Genomic DNA, 21686 nt, shown 5'->3' with positions numbered 1-21686 from the left:
TTGTTAGCAGATGAGACCAGGCACGTTCAGTGAGTCATTCCATTCCACAACAGTGGTGGGTGAACAGCCCAGCCAGCCCCTCTGCTAATCCCTCTCTCTGTGACTGCTCCCTGGAAGCACGGGCCAGCACAAAGCCAGTGTCACCAATTTTCACCTCCTTTACTACAATGTTGTTCAGAAAGAAGTGCCTGCAACACCTGATCTGTACATGAATCCATGTTTAAGTAACGGCACTACACATTACAGTCATTCTTGTCTCACAACAACGTCAAATACAATATAAAACTTTGGATTTTCTATAGCAGAATCAGCAAAGTCCAAAGACAGACAGCGCCAGCAGAGCTGTCACTGCTCCATTCTGTAAGACAGAACCAGGGTAAGGCGCTTTGGCAATCAGCACCAAGTTTAAGCAACAAGCTTTGCAGCAGCAATTCACTCTGCAAACACTAAACTACACACAAGTTTTCTGCAGATGCATGGAAAACTGAGACCCCCCTGGCTGCTCTCTAAGCCACTTTGAAACTACAACAATTTGTTTAATCCAGCAGCAGATCCTGGTACTACCCTTTTCCTAAGTACAGTACATTTTGATAGCAACATAGAAGCACACACAACACAAAACAGGTTTGTTCAAGCTCACCATGGTTTTGATGGGCTACACGGACCAAGAGGCAATTCAAAAAAGAGCACACAACTCAATTCATCAGGACAAATAACACTGACTCAAAGGAATTCCAGCTCCACTTTGTGAAGGGAGAAAGAGTTCACAAAGGAAAAGATCTTAGTGCAAGTTGTACTGCTAGCTTGGCCACTTCTAATATAGATCAGAAGTATCAGAAGCAACCAAGGAGTCAAGGACAAAGAATTCCTGGTTTGTACATATTTTTAGTAAGCTTGTTTTAAAAAGAAAAGCCACCCCATGATATTCCAAAGTGGCTTTCTCTAAGACTTGAAATCAGCAGATCAACACTGGCAGAAAATACGGATTTCAGTAGAGGTTCTGGCACCTTTCAATTTGGGAAATTCTTGTGCATATGGGACTGAGGCAGCTCGTTTGCAGATCCCTCTCTGGCAGTATCCCAGGGTCATCTGTGCTTCCCTGACAACAGCGCGTGGCTGGGCTCAGCAGGCGCCTTCCTCAGAAGGTGCAAACTGGCAGCTGTCGTGAGAGACAGTGTCAATGCTCTGCACTTCTGACTGCGGGTGGATGGACACCTGGACGGCTATCTCCTGACCCTGCTCACTCACGGACCCGTCGTCCGAGTCGCCAGCCGGTGAGTCGCTGCGCTTCATCTCTGGGTTGATGGGGTATATGGCAGCTTGGGCACCGCAGGCTTGGGGCTGTTTCTCTTCCTCCCCAACTTCATCGGGATCGTCAACTCGCACGGCCTCAAAGATTTCCTCCATGAAGGCCCTGCAGTTAAGGATCAGTGGTGGAAGGGGAATGCTTCTGGCAAGTTCTTCAATGTACCGAGCGAACTCCATGGTCTTAAACTGAGTGACTTTGGCCAGCTCCAGCGTTTTGGCAGACGTAATGATAGGGATGCGCTTGGCTATCTCAAAAGCCTTCTGAAGCTTCTCAGCCCCTTCCGTCCTGAAGAACTCATTGATGGCCTTCTCTGTTTTGCGGAGGTGACTGCTCATCATGCACAGACGGGTGATGTTTAAAATCAGGGTGATAGCAAAGGCAATGAGGCACACAATCATGTAGTAGATACTCATGTCTCCCGAGGTGAAGGTGACCCTCAGGGTGACGGTGTAATACAAGGTGTCGTTGCGATTCACAGCCGCACACGTGTACCGTCCTCGGTCGGCAAAGGTGACCTTTGTGATGTTAAGGGAATTCTCATCAATCCTCCACCGTCCACCTGAAGATTCAAAAGAAATAAGCTGAGCTAATGAAACAAAAATCATTTGGAAAACTAGAGGCATGCTGTTTGCTCCATCAGCAGGAGATGGAGCTTGGAAGCCAGCAGTCCATTCCTAGCATAATACAAACAGCACACAAAGGATTGAAATTTCCTTTTCGTGCCTGTGATACAGGAACCCATCCAGTTACCAATCCTACTGCTTAATGGTAAATTATTCCGCACACCAGCTACTCTGGGTCTTCTGCTTTCTCTCATTTGCAGGTTCTCATGTGCTTTTGGACTGCCAGCTCTTTCTGACAGGGAACTTAATTCTTAATGAGTGCTCCTCACCCACTGTGTAACACTGTGTTGAAAGACTGTTGCCTATAAAGTCTAATTTTCCTTATGTTTGGAGTCAGAAGTCAAGTGACCTGTGAAAAAAACCCCAGCCTGTAAATGGCTCTGCTGGCAAAAGAACCCAGGATTTTCTTGAGACATGGTTTTCTGCTGAGCATGCAGTGCTGATACACAAACCCCAAGCAAAATGAAATCAATAAAAGAAGTTAGCTTTATACAGTATTTCCAGTGCATTTATAACTTAGGGGGAAAACCGTTTTCATAACTCATTCTTCTAATTACTCTACTTTGAACTAATCTCCAGTTGGCATTATAACTACAAAGAGGTTACTGAATACTTAAGGCAGAAAGATGGCCTCCAAGGAGATCCTATCAATTAGCTCGATGACCTTCATTAATACTAATAGAGTAGAGAAACCCACATGCATCTCTAAAAGACATTATTTTTTGAAAATTAAAAACGACAGGGACAGAACTATAGGAGCCAATGGGTAGGAAAATATATTCTCTCTGTATACAAAAGGGTTAAATAGCATGTATTTCACCACTGGCCACTACAATTTCCACAATCTTACTGGTGCATAAACCAGAAAAGAAACTTAATAAGTTACTCCACACTTTAAAAAATCCTGTAACAAAATTAATACACTGACTGCCAGCTGGAAAAGGTCTCAAGTTGTGAAGAATTGTGTTTAATTCATGTATGTGGAAAAACATAATATTAACCAGAGTGATAATAAAAAAAACATCAGTTAGTATCTGATGGGATGTAGATTAACTTCTGTATTGAATACTGAGATCCCTCTTGAACAAAATGATTTTGTGGGGCACTGTAGCAGGATGGATGGGCTAGGACAGAAAAACTCAGGTATAATTCACATGCCACATGTCAGAGGGCAAAGGGTTTTGTCTCACACTCCCCTTATCTCCCAACTGTAAAAATGGAAGGATAGGAAGAGAAAATGATACTAAAGTCCCAGAGGTTTTCAGATACTGTATAAAAGGGGAATACTGGAAGGATAGAAAACAGCAGGAAAGCTCACCTTCATCATTCTGTTCAAGCAGGTGTCCTCTGGAGTTATACCAAAGGATGTATTCATACTGGCTGATGTTCAGCTTACATTCAATGAGAATACTGGTCCCCTCTTTGGCTATGATATCATGGTGTGCTGGAGAACTTACGAAAGCTTGAGACACCGGGTGAAGTGATACATTGAATGACCCAGAAGTAATTGTCCTGTTAATAGCTACATTTTCCAATGTAAATCCAACTGAAAGATCAGCACTAACAGTCAAAATTAACAGGCAATAGCTGAGCTTCATGGAAAGCTAGAGAAAATTCTTTTTTCATTTAATTTGGAGAAAGGAGGCCATACGGTGTTAGGCTGTCTGTACTGCTCTGAGATAGAAGAGGAGGGTCTTGATTTGTTCAGTGATAGAAAATGTCTTGGATCCAAATGCACTTTCAAGACCATCAATATTAGAAGTGGAAATCCAACTGGAAAAAAAAAAAAAGGAAAAAGGAATTAAGTTTATTAATGATAGCAAGCTTATAGCCTATTCAAATTTCATTTCCAGTAAACAGATTTTGATTAGCACAATATAAACTGTCAGCCAAGAGGTTCCAAATCAGAGCTTTCCTCAGAACACAGTAATGAAACGAGGGTAAGAAGACATTAGCACAACCTCCAGCCCTCTAGATGTTCATCTTCCTATCCAAATAAATAATCTCAGGAACAATAATCATTAAGGGTAAAAAGGTTTTAAAGAAGAACAAAATGTTCTGCTCCAAATGTGTAACTATCTTTAGGGTCAGAAAGTGGATTCTGCATTTGTTAACGGAGAAAAAGTGGTTTCTTAACAGAGGGGGAAAAAAAAAGCCAGAAAGAGGATATAATTTCTGCCGCCCCCACCAATATCAAAGTGCTTTTAAGCCCTCATTTTCTAAAGCCAATCTTTCACTTAGCACCCAGAGACAAAACAAAGCACACACACCACTGATGTTTCGCATTCAGACATCTACTTACTTGATTTTAGAGGCACAATTGGTCTTTGAAGGCTAAATACTACATGTTTATGGTTTCTTGTGCTGGGAAAACTGCTGGCAGTTATCTACAGCCACTGAGGAAGTTTCTTTCTGAGTATCAGGACACTGATGTCTAAACACACTTCCTTTTTTGCAATCTCTCTTGCTGCTGCTGCTCAAATTTCTAACTCTTCCCCCTTTTTTCTTGCTTGTTATACAATAAGCTCCTGATGAAAATCTTTTACTTTATGCTGCTTCAGCTCAGTGGTTGTACCTTGTTTATCATCTGCTCTACCTGGATTTCACAGCAATTTGAAAAACTGTTTTGTCTAGGGAGAGAAATTACACTCTTCAAATTAACATGCACAGAAGATATTTTAAGGTGTTAGGATACAGCCATTAATTGTATGTTCTTTGCACACAGAGATTTTCCTTTTTTAAAAGCCAGAATAAAACCAACTTGTAACAAAGTGAGATGACACCAGTAAGATAAAATCTGTGATCTGTTTTCCTGGAAGCCTGATTCAAGAAAATTTCTAATCCAATATGCATTCCCTGAAGTTGCATTTCTATCCAAAGTGGTCCAGAGCCCTAAAAACAATTTACAAAGCACAGAAGCCACAAGCCAAAACGTTGTCTTAAAGAATATCTGACTTCACCCCACTGACCATGTGGTTTCAAATTTATCATCTTTTCTTCTACCAATAGCAAACGTTAGCAGAGTTGAATTTCATGAATATCACAATACAAAGGAATACACTTTCTTAATACATAATGCAGACATTTCTCATCCTTCCAGAATCCCTAGTTAACATTGTCTAAAGCAGACAGAAATCTTATCACTTATGAAAAATCATTTAATATAAATAAATACAGGTAATTTGTAGTAATTGTCTTTTCATCAGAAAGAAATCAAGCATATTCCAGCATGGGAAAATTTGCTGATAACACAATACTCAGACTATGATTTTTTTCTTTTAAGTTAAAGTTAATTTCGTTGAAGGTCAAACCAGATTCCAGACTCGACATCTAATGGGAAATGTGTATCTGACCCGTTTCTGTTGTGGCTATTGCCAATTTAACAAAGGCAGCAAAGACGATGGCTGTGTCCAACCCTCCTCAAGCCTGACTAACAACCTCACCCAGTGAATCCTGCAAGAGAAACTGGGAAACAGGCCCTCCACTTGTTTTCTCCATAAACAGCAATCCTTTCATCTGCCCTCTTATTTTTTTATTGGCCCTCTTGTCCATTCATTGAAGAAGAGACCAGTGCTAGGAACTCAAGTGTGCCATTGTGCTGAAGAAGCTAGTTTCCCACAGCCCAACAGTTAGAAAGCACCAGGGGCTCTTTCATTCCTGGTTTCCACCAGTCCTGCTTAAGGGAGGGTGTTCCTGAGCCCTACAGCCTCTTGAGAAGAGCATCCCAGCCACATCACCTCCTCAGGTCTGAAAAAAAAACCCAATACTAAGGCTGCTGCTGATCAGTAACGATTCTTCAGTTTGAAGGGGTGGGTTGAGCTTTCCCTTTTAGACCCCATGGATTTCCTGAGGGTTTCAGAGCCTTCAGAAGCCTGAGGACAGCTTGGTAACCACGTGCAGATTTCTTACAGGCAGGCTGCAGCTTGTTAGTAGTTTGTGAACCACCGACATTTGGATGGCCAGTGTTGCCATCTGAGTGTCTGGCACTGCTTGTGCTAGCAAGTGATGTGCTGTGGTCACAGGTCCTGAACACACATCACTCCATGACCCAGCTGCCTTCAGTTAAAAGTGGCACTGCACTTCATGGCTTTTGCATGCATCGAGTCCTGACTTCATAGCACTTGGTGCAGTTACAGCTGGTGAGAGCTCTGCAGTGAAGACAAACCCTCAGCTTCAGTGCTGAATCAAATGCACAGCGTAACTTCCAATCTTCCAAAACAATAACCTCCTAACTAATAATGGTTTAGATTTATTAGAGAATAATTCTAGTACCTCCTGTACCTTGCCTGTGTTATTGCCATCTTAAATTATTAAATTTGAATTGTTAGATTTCCAAGTGTGTGTGACACTCCTAAAACCTCAGTCAATTATTTAACACAAGAAATACTGAGCAACATTTTCCCTCGTAAGAATAAGATAATTATCTTCAGTAATTGCATAGGCTCTCCACCATATTTGCACTGAGCTTGCATAATGTATAAAACATTGGTGATGGGTCATTGAATTTTACTATTAGACTCTTCGAGGTCTGATTTATTGGAAATTGTTTGTCACATTTTGCTTTTGGAAAAGTCATTACTGCTAAGCAGACAATGATCTCTCACTGCTGAGCGCTGGAAAAAACACAATGATTTGTGAAATCCACATTCTTCAGCCATCACATTTATGCAAAACAGCTGCTGGAGCTGATAAAAGGATCCAAAAAGGCTAAAGTGTGAGCAGCGCCAACATCACAATTGTTCAGGAACACATTAAGCCCAAGCAAGAGGAAATGTGCAGAATAGAAACTGGCTATTTTACAACTGAAGTTGAGCTCAGTATATTTAACCTTTATTAAGCCATAAGTTGTAACAACAAATAGTGGTGGGAAGATAAAAATCTGTGATGCATACACTTGCATGAGTCATCTTTGGCTCTTATCCCCAAAAAAAGTGCCTGTGCATTTAACAGAGAGCACTGTAAGTGGTCCCACTGAGGTCAGTGGAAGTGCTGATAGCACTTTAAATTACACACACTTATGAGGCACTGCAAAATTGGGGCCCAAGAGGCTGCAAGTTGCAGGACTTTAAATTGGCCGCTCGTGGCACCACTTCATACCTGGAGAAAAGCAAAGCAATAAACCCAGACACACCTGGCAGACCTGGGCTGCTCTGACTGCCCCTTCTGGCACACAACGTGGGAACGCACTTTGGCATCTCCACCAAGCTGTCTGGTGATAACCCATGCAAACAGATCTCAGCAGTGTGATGTCTGGCAGAAATACAGCTGCTGCGAGCACCCCACGAGCCCCCTCCCCGACCCTCTTTCAGATCAGGGAGCCGAGTTTGGCACAGCCCTAAAGCGCTGACTCCTGGGGAGGGGATGGACACAGATGGTGCGGCCTTGCTGAGGGAGGGGGTCCCAGCACGGGAGAGGCTGCAGGGAGGGTTCACCTGCCGGCCTCAGTGGAAGCTCTGTGAGCAAGCGGCTGTACCCACAAAATCCATCACGAGGAGCAGACGAGCAGGAGGCCAGCGTGGGTCCTGCCTGTGCGTGGCTGCGTCGTGGGACGTGGAGTCGCGGCCCCTCGGCTGCCCGATGCGTGTCACAGGGAGGCTCAGGATGGACACGGGAGGAACCGTTTCCTCCCCCCACCTTCCCCAGCCAGATCCCATCAGGGCTGAACCCGGCCAGACAGGAGCCCTGTCCCTGCAGCGTTTGCCCACGGGAACCTGGGCTGCTCCAGACTGTGGGCAACGCAAGGTATGCCCACGCTCCCTGCACGGCAGCCCTGACGTCACACGGGCTGACGTCAGGTGCGCTTGACGTCACGCCAGAAGACCGCCCTGCTCCCCCCCCACCCCCCCCTCCCCTGGCAACACTGCTGAGGCCGGGGCACGGGCCCCCGGCCTCTCCCGCGGCGTGGGCGCGGAGGGCCCGCTGCGCCCTTTTTTTTGACGTCATCAGGTAAAACCTGACGTCACCGTAAGGCAGTGAGGTGGCAGCACTCCGTTCTCACCGGAAGGAGAGTGGGGTAGCCCGGCTCAGCCCCGCACCGTACGCCCCGGCCCGCCGCGCACTTCCACCGCCGCCGGTCCCGCCGCCCGGACCTGTTTCCCCGCTCGCCCTTCCGGGCTGGGCCTCGCTTCCGGGGTCAGCCGGCCCGGGCCGCTCTGCGCCTCGCCTCGATGGTTACGGTCCGCCCGGTGGGGGGAGCGCGGGAGCTGTCGGCCCGGCCCGGTGGGTGAGGCAGCGGGGCCGCGGCGCGGCCTTCGGAGGGTTGGGGTACAAAGGGCTCGAAGGGGCCGCAGGGCTGGGGGGTATCTCGGGCGGGGACGGGGTGCTCTGAGTGTTGGTGGGAACCGGCAGCGGTGGGGTGCGGCCTGGGGGCGCCGGGGCTGCTGCGGGGGTCCCGTGCCTGTGACCCAGAGCCGGGCTGTCCCCGGGGCTGCCGCCGGCTCCCGGGGCTGAGCGGGAGCTGCCCCGGCTGTGGGGGCCGCCTCTCTGGCGGCGGTGCTCGGCCTGGCCCTGCCTGCCGCTCCCGCTGCCTTCAGGTTCCTGCCCTGGAGCCGCTGAGGTGCTGCCAGCGGGAGGGAGAAGCCCGCGAGCAGGCCGCGGCCCCCTTCGCGGGCACCCTCGTCCCCCGAGGGCCGCGTCGGGGCCGGTTGCTCCGCGGTATCGCAGAACCCGGGTGGCAATAATACCCCGCCGGAGCTCGGGGCATTAAATGCAGAGGCCAACCAGTCGCTGCCTCCCAACCCACCCAGCTCTCTGCCAGCTGGGCCTGTGAAACAGCTGTCCCGAGCTGGTTGATTCTGCTTTTTCCCCCCCTTTTTTTTTTTTTTTTGGTGAAGCAACTCATGGGTTATAATTATCTGAGGTATCTTTTATACCTTTCGTGTGCTTTTCAGAGTTAGCGACCTGTTTCTTTCCCGAGGAGAGGGTGTGTTGGTGAGATAAAGCCACGTGTCTCTGTGGGACTTTAAACTTCCAAGTGACATTTCTCCCTGTCAGGCGTAGCTCCGTGTACACGCTGCCTAAAAAACGTCATCTGTTTGGGTGTGTATGTGGCGACCTGAAGGGATTTTTGCTTGGCTGTGTTTAATATTTAAAACACAAATGTGATGCTGCTGAACTGATGTCAAAGTGTACAAGGGAGTGACTATTTTGTCGTCCTTGCTTTCTCTGATCGTTCCTAGTCATGTCTGAGAGAGAGGGCAGCGGGAATCTGAAAGAAAAAGCCTCATATGAGGGTGAAAATGAACAGAAAGCAGAGGAACTTGGCTGTGCTAACAGCAGTGAAGAAAGAGAGCAAGAGCTCGATCCTGTGCCCATGACTCGGAAAAGACCTGAACCCAAACCCCCAAGCCAGCCTGCTGCCACAGAAAAGCCCACAGCTGAAACCCTCAAGGTATGTGCCTCTGTTTGCTCTGAATAACGTGACTTTGTGTCTCCTGGCTTTGTGTGCAGAAGAGTTTTGACCATAAGCCTCACTGCTGTCTTGGCTTTTCTTTTTTCTTTTTTTTTTTTAAATTCACATTGCTGTTTATCTGGAAAGAAAAAGCTGCCCCAAACTTACACATCACAGCCTGCTTGTGTTCCTCTCCTCGCCACCATACCTGCAATCACTCTCTTCTGTTCTTCATTAAAGGTCTCAGGTTCTCCTGCTCCAGTTCAGACAGGATGGGGGTACTGGGGAAGCTGGGGAAAATCTCTTCTGTCAACTGCATCTGCTACAGTAGCTACTGTAGGTAAGGCTCTTTCTGGTATTTGATAAATATTTTAACCACACTTCATGTCTCGAGCTAGTGCTTTTGTGTATGTTTCTAGAGAAAGGGATTTCTGTTGTAAAAACAATGATAGGAAAAATGTCAAGAGAATTGTTTGAGTTATGGGGAAAATTTGTACAAAGAGGTACAGTGAGATTAAGGAGATATGCACAGCCAAAGTCACTTTCAAGTTTTTAAGATGTTTACATAGTTTTCAGCTGGTATTTTAAACTGTTATTCAGCTGGTATTTACAACTTGATTTAAAAGCTGGGATGAAACCTGGGTTCATTATGTGGATAAGCAATGTGGATAAGCAATGGATAGCAGATGCTGGGTAAACTCTCTTGAACAGGAGTAACCCAGAACAATAAAAAACAATATGCAGCCCTAATCCTGTTTCTGTTCTGATTTCTCTGGTATCTCATGGTTAAAGTCCTACTGCTGTCTTCTCTAGGTCAAGGTATTTCAAATGTCATAGAAAAAGCAGAAACAACCCTTGGGATCCCCAGTCCTAGTGAAATCTCTTCAGAGACGAGAGAGACCACGAGAGGTCAGTTTTTACTGCATAACAGCACTGAAACACTTCCATAACATAATCAGCCCCAAAATAGCATCACCTTACTCTGCATCTTGCATGTTATCTATGTGCTAAAATACTAATCTACTGCTCACTTCTGTTAGCTCTGAAAAATAGGGAGGAAAATAATCCCAATTCTAGCCCTGCTCCTGGCTGACACTTGGTGTTTGTAATTTTCTCCACTCTGCAGCTGACAGGATCTTGTTTTGGGAGTGAGGGAGTTTAATTTTCTGCCTTCTGATGCAGGAAGTGAGAATCCTGGTGCTAGCAACACAGATGCAGTTGATGATGGCAGTTCCTTTCCTATTGCTGGGGCTCTCGGAGTTTTGTCAACCATCTCTACTGCTGTCCAAAGCACAGTGAGTGAGTTGGGAATGCAGGAGAAAGTGGGTTTAAGAGAGCATTGGGTTTTCTGCCTTTCATCTGAAACGTTATAAGAGGAAACTTTTAAATTTTGACTTTTGTGGGGTGAATGGTGAGAAACTGTTTCAACCTTCAGACAGTCTTTATCCTGCATCTTGCTTTGAACTGGCACTTGATGTGTAAGTTGTCTTAAATGGTGATAGTTCTCTATTAAATGTTGATACATAACAAACACCTCTAATGCTGCACTGAGTGATGTGTGCATTCCCATGTACTCTGTTAGCTCTGCTCTCTCACTGGAGAGTACTTGGGTAAATGCAGGGTCAGAGACATCCCTGGAATATCTCCACTGATTTCCACAGAAGTGTGTAGAGGTGAAATCCATTCCTCTCTTCAAAAACTTCTGTGAAACTAGTCCAAATTGCTTAGAAATTAGCTTGTTCTTGTGACCATGAGAAATGTGCTTCAAAGGAACCCATTACCCTTAGAAACTGCTTTTGTGATCTGCTGTCTTGTCAATTTGCCTGTGAATCTGAAAGAGCCGCAGATGGAAAGCTTGCTTCTACTTTTAAGGCTTGGACAAGTGTTAGCAACCAAACCCCACAAGTCTAGTGTTTCCTGATTGGAAGGATGAGAGCTAAATACTTTAATACTTTGATGTGCTGAGAACCAGCCTGTTCACAACATAAAAGAGCACTCAGGTAGCTGCAGCAATCTGATAGGAAATACATTTTTTTAACTGTTGGATGATAATGTATTGTGGCTCTTTCTGTGTCCTGCTCTCTTTGTGGTGATTATGGTTGAATTTTAGGGTGATGAGGACCAATTTGGCTTGTATGTGAGTGTCTGGAACAACATTGCTGATATAAATTCCCTGATTCAGTTTCTTCAGTTGTATAGTCTTCTGTGAGTATTATGCGCTGTCTCTATCCAAATCTGATTCCTAGGGGAAAAGTGTTATTAGTGGAGGTCTGGATGCCTTGGAATTCATTGGGAAAAAGACAATGGATGTAATAGCTGAGGGAGACCCTGGATTCAAAAAGACAAAGGGCCTAATGAACAGAAACTCGACGTTATCTCAGGTATGGCAGTTCCATTTCAGCTCCTTGCTGGTTTCTCTCATTTCTTCTCCGTTTTTTTTGTAGTCCTGTCATTAAATGAGCGTTTACTATTGAATCAAAAACCCTCTCCCCCCATATTCTGTATCTTTTGGTACTGACCTGAGTCTTCTGCTTTTCTTTTTCAGGTCTTAAGAGAGGCAAAAGAGAAAGAAGAGCAGCAGACAGCTACTGAGGTTACCATGGCTACAGAGAAGAAAGCCCATTATGGGTTACTGTTTGATGAGTTTCAGGGTCTTTCGCATCTGGAGGCCTTAGAGATCCTTTCCAGAGAAAGTGAATCAAAGGTAATGGCCTTGAGCAATTTGCCTTCTATTTTGAGTTCAGCTGAGCAGGGGAAAAAAGGTGAGAAATACTGGTATATACATGTAAAATCAGGGGCTCAGAACTTGCTATAAAATGATACATTACACAACTTCACTTTGACTCCTGCATTATGGTCTGCTGTTTGCCCTGGGAGCATTGTGTCCTGTCCTCAGCTCCCAGAGCCATTCTGTTTGCCCAGAGAGCCTCAGTTCCTGCATGTCTTCAACAAGTTTCCACAAGTTACTCTCTCATCATACTTAGTTGTTTGCTGTCTTGGTCTGGAGGGGAGTATTGTAAGTGCAGTGGAGATCATGCTGGCTGTCATGGGGCAGGGAGGAGTGTAGATCAGCATGTGATTTCAGAAGTCATTCACTTTTTAATGGTAGAAATTATTTTAATAACTCCTCAAGAATCCATTATTAACTAATGAGGCTTCAGAAACAGGTCTCTTACCCTTTCCTCCTTCCCACAGGAAAACACCACCCTCTCATTAATATCAGTCTGAGGTGTTTTTGCATAGGATGTAAACCAGTGCTACGACTTCATCCTATTTCTGTTTCTTGTTGGGAGTTATAAATCTCTTTGGCTGTGCTTCTCCTAACTAGGTGAAATCAGTTCTAAGTGCCCTTTCTGGAGAAGAGCTGGACTTGCTGAAGGAGGAAATAGAGCAGCTCAAAGAAGCATTTTCTTTACCTGATTTTTTTGAAGAAGAAGAGGAAGAAAAGAAGGGTAAGAGAGCCCCAGGTTCTGAGAGGAAAAGCTGATTCTCAATTAAATTCTCAGTGTAGGACCAAGTGACCCTGACATCACTAGCAATAGGCATGATGCCAGAGCTATGTTATTCTTTAGCTGGATGCTTAAATCCTAAAGCCATCTGTGGCCAGGAGCATGACAGGTAGTGATACCCTTCATCTCTGGAAAGCTGCTGTGCCTGAATTCTGTAGCAGGAACAATTTCTTGCCAGAGTGGGATTAGAGTTGCTTGACTCCTGGGCAGTTCACCCAACTGACCACGAGCCAAGATGCAAATTCAGAGAGACACTGGGCTCCCCTGACCATGAGGGAAGGACTGCAAATAGAGCTGCCCAACCTGTGGGAAAGCAAAGAGCCTTTTTATTGATGTATTTCTTAATCAAGAGTTAGCCATGCAGCCCAAAACACTCAGAGATGCCTCCACACACAAGAGCCATGTGATTCTTGAGGATTACACAGATTTAAATGTAAATTTCTTGCATTGCTTTTACCTAAATGGCTCATCAGGGAGGGCTTACACACCTGCACTTGCTATCATTTAACATTTAATGTATCATTTATGCTTGCACACGATGGATCTTGCAGCCTCCCCCTCACTGTTAACGTCTGCCCTGCTGTATATATTAGGAGAACCATAGGCTTTAAGTGATATTTCAGATTCTCCAAGGAGATGTGCAAGTGAGTGCATTATAAAACACTGTCTGTAAAAAGAGAAAAAGTGGAATTACCTTAGCTACAAAGTCAGAATTTAGAAAGCAAAAGCTAACCTTGTAGCACTGGTGTCTTCACCTTTTCGGGTTTGATGGATTCTTGACTGAGTTGATGGTTCAAAAAGAAATAAATGAAAGACCTGACAGACTTTTGCAGAAGTAATTGTCCGTTGTAGTGCTCCTTATTCCTGTATCTGTCCTTTGTGTTGATTTTTTTAACCTTTTCTGTCCTTTAGGAGATGAGGAGTTCACAAAAGAAGTAACAGAGTTGTTCTCAGAATTGTGTATCTCCTCAAAGCCAGACAAACTGATCATGGTGAGTTATTTCCCATCTTTTAATTGCTAGAGAGATTCCTCACAGGAACTGCTTCTCAATCCTGCATGGCTTGTGAAAGTATCAAAGGCCTGAAAACCATCAGTGGTTTAGATACTTATACAACAGTAGGAAAAAGAGATGTGCTTTTTCCTTTGACTTTTTTGGGCAAAATCATGTTCTGTAATGTTTTTGGCTCTGAATCAGTAGACACCACAGAATCACAGAATTGTAGGGGTTGGAAGGGACCTGGAGAGATCACCAGTGTGTCTTTGCTGTGTCACTGGGCAGTACTAAGTGGTGGTGAAGATAACCAGCAGCAGTAAGCCTTCATCCACCACAACGAAATCAACCTCCAGGCATGAACTGAAGCCCTACCCTTTGTACAAGAGCTGGTTTTACAATGTTCAGGTAGTAAATGAGGCAAAATTGCCTCTTGCCTTCATTTCACTACCCTTGAGATCCACCAAGTGGCAGCAGCATTCTGCAGACCTGTTTTTAAAGCACCTCTGTTAGTCCTGGTCTTGCTGGTAAACTCCAGCAGCCGGGACTAGAGAAATGATTGTCCTCAACTACATCACTGCAGCCAACCCTCTACAGAGTCCTGAAGGCACTAGGATCATTTGTCCTGTTTTTTCTCACTAGCTCAAGTTGTAGCCGTTGTTTTTCTCTAGAGAGATCCAGCACTTGTGTTTTGTGGTGTGCTGGGAGGCTTTGTTCTAGTCATTAAATACTGTGGCACATCTTCATGCAGGTGAGGACATCTGCTCACGAATGGATAGCACAATTCAACAGTAGCCTTCCTAAAGAAGAAAAAGAGAGCGAAGAAAACCAAGAAGTAGAATCCAGAGATGGTGACCATGATGCCAAAAAATCAGTAGAGGTAACTGAGTAATGGAGGGGAGTATCTCCTGCAGAGTGGTTATCTGGCTACTGAGTTACAGCTCAGGTTCCCAGAGTTTGTGTGTTTCTGTTACTGTGCAGATTCTAAGGTCTGAAAGGGCAGTGCAATGGTAGTACATTGTGTGATTGTTTTAAATCATAAAAAGCTTGTTTTAAATAATAAAAGCTGCTGGGTTTTTGTATGCTATGGAGAATGTTTTTAACTCTTGCAGGATATTCATGCATTTGCCATTAGAAGTCTGGCTGAACTGACAGCGTGCTCCATTGAGATGTTTCACAAAACTGCAGCTTTGTTTCTACATGGTCAGAAACAAGAGGTGACAGCCACAGACAGAGCCAAGTCCCTTTCACAGTAAGTTCATCTTGTAGTAAATACGTGGCATATAATTACTTCCATATTGATTAAACTGTCTAATAATTCTTTGCAGATGCAGGTCCCTTGAATTCTGCACGTGTGTTGAAAGTTGCCATGGGTGTTTTTACCATCTTCCAGCAGAATTTGTCTGCCTCTTTCTTTTTCCAGCTTAAAGACATTTCTTGATAAGAACCAAGAAACTACTTGAAAGCTTTTTTGTGCCCAAGAAGAATGCTTGCCCTAAGCTTGTGCTACTTGGTAGATACACATTTAAAAATGACAAAGCAGCTGTAGTATAAAAGTGATTCTTAATTACCTCTTTGTTAATTATTTAGTGTGTTAGGTATGTGATACTGTAAAATTGCTGCAACTAATTAGTAGATTAGTCTTACCAATAATACATAACACAAGATTTTTCTTTTATGCTGGGGGATACTTGGCAAGTGTATGAAATATGCAGTACATTCCAATTCAGAAAATGATGCTTGTCAGTAAAAAAGATTGCAGTTAGTGCTGTTACTTCTTCAATGGATGTGTCTGTCCTCTGCATGCTGTTTCACATCTTCAGCTTTAATTATTTATTTTCTCATATTTCCCTTCCCTAATTTATCTGTGGAACTTCTGGATCCTCATACACTGTTCATGGGTTCTATATCTAGATATATTATGGTTTAATTTAGCTTTATGTGCATGGAAACAAGGCATTTGTGTTTTGGACTAATGCTAAAAGAAAATTATTCTGGCAGACTGTATTTACTACATGGTTTTCCCACTTTTCTTCCACAGAATGACAATTGTGCTGTGTAAAGAGCTGTCAGCTTTCTCCAAGGAGTTTACTACGTGCTTAACGACTGCAGGGGTAAGAGTTACATCATAGTTCTTAGCAATGAGATGTGGTTAGTTGATTACAGCCTTGAGATTTTTACCACAAAGTGCTTTTTGCACATTTATATGTGTGTTTTTTTGCCTTGTGAACTCGTCTTCTAGGTCAGTGTTCCCCAGGTCGTGGAGCTGAATGTGGGCTGAGTGTTTGAATGTTTCCTGCTGCATTCAGACTGGCACAGAGCGTGGGGGTGGGAATCAGTGCTGACAGTACTAAGGAGACAGAAGCAAATAAGATTTGTGATCCTGTTGTGGATTTTCCAAAACACTGGGGTATTACTGCAGATAATATTGTTATTTCCCAATTCTCCAGTTGTCCACAGTTCATTTGAAAATGCACTGTGTGTATTCACATGCAGCTTGTGTTGGGCATATGTGGGTTGTGTTGTTCTTATCTGCATGCTACGAGGCAGGTCCTCTGCAGCTCAGGACTTCCCTATAGGGAGCAATCATGGTTTTAAACTTACTGGGGATTTAGCTTTATCTTGCTTGAAGAAATGCCATCATATTTTCCATCAGGATAATATGTGTCTGATCTCTGCAGGTCAAAGAGAAAGCAGATGTGCTGAATCCCTTAATCACTGGAGTGTTTTTGGAGGTCAGTTATACTGAAGTTAAAACTTTAAGCTAATACTTAAAAATAGATATGCTGGGTTTTTTCCACTTCAATATCCTTATGCATGCCAGGTTCTTTGACCCATGGTTTAAGATTCTCCTTACCTATCTAATAACTTAAAAGTTTTAATAAATGTCTGTAGATTTGCACAAGAGATGAGTGAGGAGTGAGCCATACATGGTTTCAGCTGATGGTTACGATGGGTCAGAAGACATTAAATTCAGCAGTTTGAATTTCTAGAATTTAAATGTCCAAAGTTGAACCTTAGACAAGCTCAGAAATTAGCATAAAAGAGTTCCAGCACTTCCTAGCTGTTAAGTTAGTTCTTAATGCTTGTAAACCTCTGAGGTATGGTAGGAAATTAGTGTTTCCTGTGGGTGTGTTCTTCCTTCCTGCCACAGCATGTTTATACTTCACTTTGAAACGAATTCTTCTCATCTGTTATCAAAAACAGTATCCCACACTCAGATTGCACCTGATCTTGTTTAGCAGTTTTTAAGCCAGTTGCCTTTTTATTTTCCTTAGTGGCATAAAGCCCCTCAAAAACTTAAAATATTAAGTCGATTTCTAGAATGAAGTCTTAAAAATCCACCAAGCACAAGGCTTCTGTTTCTTATGTGCATTAATCAAAGCTGTTTGAGATGAGCATGTGGTTAGGAAAGCTGATTGGTGGCATAATTATTCATGTGTGTATTTTGATTTTTGTTTTCATAGGCTTCAAACAGTGCTTCATATATCCAAGATGCCTTCCAGCTCTTGCTGCCTGTACTGCAGATCTCTCTTATTGAGGCTAGAACGGAACTATCACAGCAATGAAAATCCTAATTAAGAACTTTTTGACCTTCCCACTTCGTAGTTTCCATGCTGGAGAATGATGTAATGGCTCTTATTAAAGGGAAAAAGATTAACTCTGATCGCTGCTGCTGCAAGAACAGTGATTAAATGCAGTCTGGCAATGACAGCTCTTACAGCACATTGAGAGATGTGATTAGCATAGTCCAGGCTGGTGGACAACGTGACAGACTTAAAGTGCAGATTGCTTCTCTGTTTTCCTGGACTGTCTCTATCTTTTTACTGAAATCCCTCTGCTGTATGTGTTAACAAGCTCTTTGTAGAAGCTCTCTGGACTGTGAAGACAATGCTGGAGAAAAGGGTTGCAGCCAGCTAGTTAGTTAGCTAAAACATGGTGTGATTTGGGGTTTTTTTATAAGGCAGAAAGGCATAATAAGGTTCCTGAGAGCTCTGTGTTGGTATTGAAGTGAATATCGAATAGGAGGTGCAGGAAAAAGCAAATATTTATGATTATGAACCTTGCAGGGAAGAACAGAGCAGAGAGGATTCCGTATCAAGGGATGCTGCTGTTGCTGGAGAGAAGCCCCAGCTTCCTGAAGATGTCTGTTAATGACTCAGGGACGTGGACTCTCACTAGGGTGCTGTTTCTCTTGCAGAGTGCTTGCTTCAGCACAAGCTGGGAAAACCTTGAGCTGGCCCTAAGAATGTGGGTGCTTTTCTGTGTAGCAATAAATAAGCACTGCCTAAAAGGGATTGATTTGAGTTTGGGCAACTTAAGGAGAGAATTTAGCAGGAGGACTCCCCTTCTCCAGTGCAACTAATGCAATGAATGCTCTTCCTTCTTGGAAGGTAATATTAAAGTAGGGGGAGAGGAAGCAATTTGGTTCTGTTAGCAGGAGTCCTAATTTGTCTCAGAAGCTGCTCCACATCCTGGATCTGTTTCTTTGTGCTGTGAAAGTTCCCTGCTTTCTTCCCTTTTGTGTTTTCTATCTTTCTGAGCCAAGCTGTTGGGAGGGAGCAGCCTCTCTTGGATTCACAAGAGCAGAAATGCACAGCTAAAATGGAACTTCAAGAAGTCCAGAATAGCTAACCAGAGGTGACCCAGCCTCACACCTGCTTCTCTACTTGCTCCTTGGTAACAATGATGCTCAAATCCCATTCTGAAAATCCTCTGGGTTTTAGCAGGTCTTGCACGTTTCTGCTGTACTGAAGGCTTACCCTCCCACTGCTCTATTTGTGCAGTAGAGAAGTGGTTTTGTTATTAGAATACCTTTTGGCTAATGCTCTTCTGATTTTATATACATGGAAAAAGCCTTCCCTTAGTCCTGGTTAGACCTCTAAAGGGAGAGCCTTTTTTTTTCATCTTAAAGAAAACTAGAGCATGTCTGGGGTAAAAAATAAATCTGCACTACAATAAACTATATATTTTTCTTCTTTACATTGATAGTTTTATTAAAGAAAGAATTTGTCTTGACAACCATTTCTGCTGGGAGCTACCAAGGTAGCAATGGGCACGAAGGAAATGAGAATGAACTGCAGGGGTTCATTTTCTTCTCAGCCCTGGTTGTGGTTTGTGGGGCTGGGTGCTGCTTGGGGGGCTGGCACAGCCAGGCTTTTCTCATGGCAAGGTACCATCTCCTGGGGAAGAGGGCTCTGACCTCAGGTTGGGGGGTGAGGGCTCCCCCAGCTGAGCTCCCATTCCCTCCATCAGTTCAAAATGGCAGCATTGCTGCTGCTGCAAAGCCAAAATTTAGAGAAATGTCAGAAGGCTTAATGATAACACTGTCTGAGGAAGCAGCAGCTGCCTTTCCTGCAGATAAATTCTACTGACCTGCAGTGCTTCACTGTAGCTTAATCATTAAAGGAAATGAGGTGATTTTTTTTTATTATTATTTTTTTTTAAGCTGCAGACAGTAATTCTCTCAGTCATATGCCCACGTGGGGTTTGTTACACAGGCACTAATCAGCCCTGCACCAGCTTCACTTGTGTGCCAGTGCAGGGACTGCAAGAGATCCCCAACAAAAACACTTCCACAGTCGCTGATACCTTCCTACCCAAAGGATTCATCAGAATGCAGCATCCAACTGTGGAGGTCTTATTGCTTGGTCTTGCCTTGTGCATGAACCTAATGAGAGCTGGCAGTAATTTGAGCACTTCTGGTAGTGTTTGGGGAGGTGAGAGGTGGCTGAGCATAGATAAGAGTTGGCTAAGATGCTGGCAGGGACTTGGATGGGGGGGAAAAAAAAAAGAAAGAAAGAAAGAAAGAAAAAAAAAAGCCTTCCACAATTATTTTCTTTCCTTGGGAGAGATTGTGTTACTTGCAGCTGTAAAAGCTGCTTCCTGGCAGCTGCTGTGGAAAGGTTTCAAACATAAAAAAGGCTCAGTCCTGCTGCTGGGCTTCAAGACCTGCTCCCAGCCCTGGCCCCACCAGCTTCCCAGGGACTCACTTTTCATTATTAAAACACGCACGTTCGGCAGCAGCAAAACCTCTGACACAGGAGGGATGAGCAGTTGTCCTCATTTGGAAGAAGCAGCAGCTACATTGCCCCCCGTGGCCTCCAGCAAGGGGACAGCTGTCCCAGGTCAGCTGCAGCATAAATTAAATGACCTGACTCAGAGGCAGGAAGGTGAGAAATGGCAGGAGGAGGAGGAGGAGGAGAGCTCTGGCATTTCCTTCCCAGGTGTGCACTCTGGATCCTAAATAAACAAGTGGTCTGTGATGATGTGATTGAAGCAGAGAGATTGATCTTCTGTAGCCAGAGGCTCCTTGGCTCACAAATGGAGGACATAATTGCTCAGTACTGTGCTAATTAATGTTTTCTGGGAGTTTTGTTGGTCCCTTGCAGCTCTGCACTTTGATGGCAGCTCGGAGGAGGGAAGCTGTGCTGGCTGGCACGTTGCTTTCCTTCCTCCAAGGGCAGCTCTGTGCCTGCTGTGGGTTGAGAGTAGAGCCTGTGCCACATGTGGGCTGGGACCCAGGGGTGGCTGGGGCTGCCAGTCTCCCCTGTCCTGCTGGTTGCTGGAGGCCACCCCTGTGCCATCAGATGCTGGTGGCAGCAGCTTGTCCCGATGGCCTGGGCACTCCCTGAGAGCCAGTTCCCTGGTGTGATGCTTTGCATCCCATGTCCAGGGACTGATGGCCAGGCTGTCCCCATGGCTGCTCCAACTGGAAGATGCTGCAGGCGTAGGGCTCTTGCATCAGAGTGCTGAGATGCTGTCAGGGGCTGGCAGGGAGTGAGCAGTGAGGTCACTGGATAAAAATAAGGTCAAGCGTGGTGTTTGTGGGGGAGGATCCTCCTAAGGTGGCAGGAGCTGCTCAGAGGAGTGGGGGTGGGTGTCAGCCAGTCCCAACACCAAACAGCCTCCCTGGGTCCAGCCCAGGGCCCTGCGCTGTGCTCCCTGTGTGTGTCTCCACCGAGCTCCCCCAGGACTGTGCCCTGAGTTCCCTGGCTGTGTCGTGCTGGGATGGGTGGGATTGCTGCCGTCGTTTATCCCAGGGCTGAGTGCTGGCTGCCAGGAGTTCCCTGTATGATCCGTGCTCGAGCTGAAGCATCTGTGCCTGAAAGCACCACCGCTGCTGCCTGTAACTGGCAACAGCTGGGACCCTGCCACCAGCTCTGCTGGGTTTATCCACTCTTGCCCATCCCTTCTGATCTAAACCTGCCAAGGGGACTCTTGCTCAAAATTTGGGGCCAGTGCAGGTTCCAGTGGAGGAGGCCTGGGGCAGGCATGGCCAGGTTTTTGGGATAAGACACTTCTGTACAGCTGCTGGCTCCCTGCATGAGTTCTGGGTTAGTCTCACTCAGTGAGGGGGCCTCTGTGTGCGTTGCAATTACTGTAAATTAAAGTCAAACGACTTTGTTGTAAAGTTGAAGGCTTTAAATAGGACAAATCTTGCGGGAGAGGTAATACTTTTTATTAGGTAGAGAAAACAAATTAGCTTTCAGGTACACAAGCCCTTCTTGACATTATCGTTACTGTTATTATCCCATATTGGTGCTATTAAAACGAGGGCATTGCATGAGAGGGGAAGCACATTATGCAAGTGTTTAGGCCTGCTGGTAACTGCTCTCTGCTGACAGGTATTTGCTTAATCATATGTTGGAGTGAAAGCTAGCAGCAAGGACAAGCATCAGAAGGAGCTGGGGTGCTGAGCTCTGCCTGGTCTGGCCTTGCTTGGACCTCCTGGAGCCTGACACCTCCTACCAAGAGGGCAGCAAGAACCTGCTGGAGGTTCCTCTCCACGTTTTCAGGACACCCCCAAATACCCTTGACTCCCAGTCTCCAGAGCTGTCCTGGCTTGCTTGCAAAGGGTCT

The 21686-nt window shown here is 44.9% G+C and overlaps 2 protein-coding genes across 2 annotated transcripts; one reads left to right on the top strand and one right to left on the bottom strand.

The window, feature by feature from the left end:
- Nucleotides 1–1109: 1109 nt before the first annotated feature.
- MFAP3 (microfibril associated protein 3) lies at nucleotides 1110–3530 on the bottom strand (the record flags this gene model as incomplete). The annotated part of the gene is made up of 2 exons (XM_084268531.1): nucleotides 1110–1868; nucleotides 3251–3530. 2 exons carry the CDS (start codon nucleotides 3528–3530, stop codon nucleotides 1123–1125), a joined length of 1026 nt encoding a protein of 341 aa, XP_084124657.1. The 3' UTR covers nucleotides 1110–1122.
- Nucleotides 3531–8125: 4595 nt separating this feature from the next.
- FAM114A2 (family with sequence similarity 114 member A2) lies at nucleotides 8126–18806 on the top strand. Its single transcript, XM_084268926.1, has 14 exons — nucleotides 8126–8151; nucleotides 9111–9322; nucleotides 9563–9662; nucleotides 10136–10231; nucleotides 10505–10617; nucleotides 11569–11703; nucleotides 11868–12026; nucleotides 12651–12774; nucleotides 13744–13823; nucleotides 14575–14703; nucleotides 14936–15075; nucleotides 15865–15937; nucleotides 16505–16558; nucleotides 17291–18806. Exons 2-14 carry the CDS (start codon nucleotides 9113–9115, stop codon nucleotides 17390–17392), a joined length of 1515 nt encoding a protein of 504 aa, XP_084125052.1. The 5' UTR covers nucleotides 8126–8151; nucleotides 9111–9112; the 3' UTR covers nucleotides 17393–18806.
- Nucleotides 18807–21686: the final 2880 nt, after the last annotated feature.

The sequence above is a fragment of the Gallinula chloropus genome, assembly GCF_964237585.1.
Source record: "Gallinula chloropus genome assembly, chromosome: 10".
NCBI classification, from domain to species: domain Eukaryota; kingdom Metazoa; phylum Chordata; class Aves; order Gruiformes; family Rallidae; genus Gallinula; species Gallinula chloropus.
The sequence above is the reverse complement of the archived record's forward strand: the minus strand, read 5'-3'. Positions and strand labels throughout refer to the sequence as shown.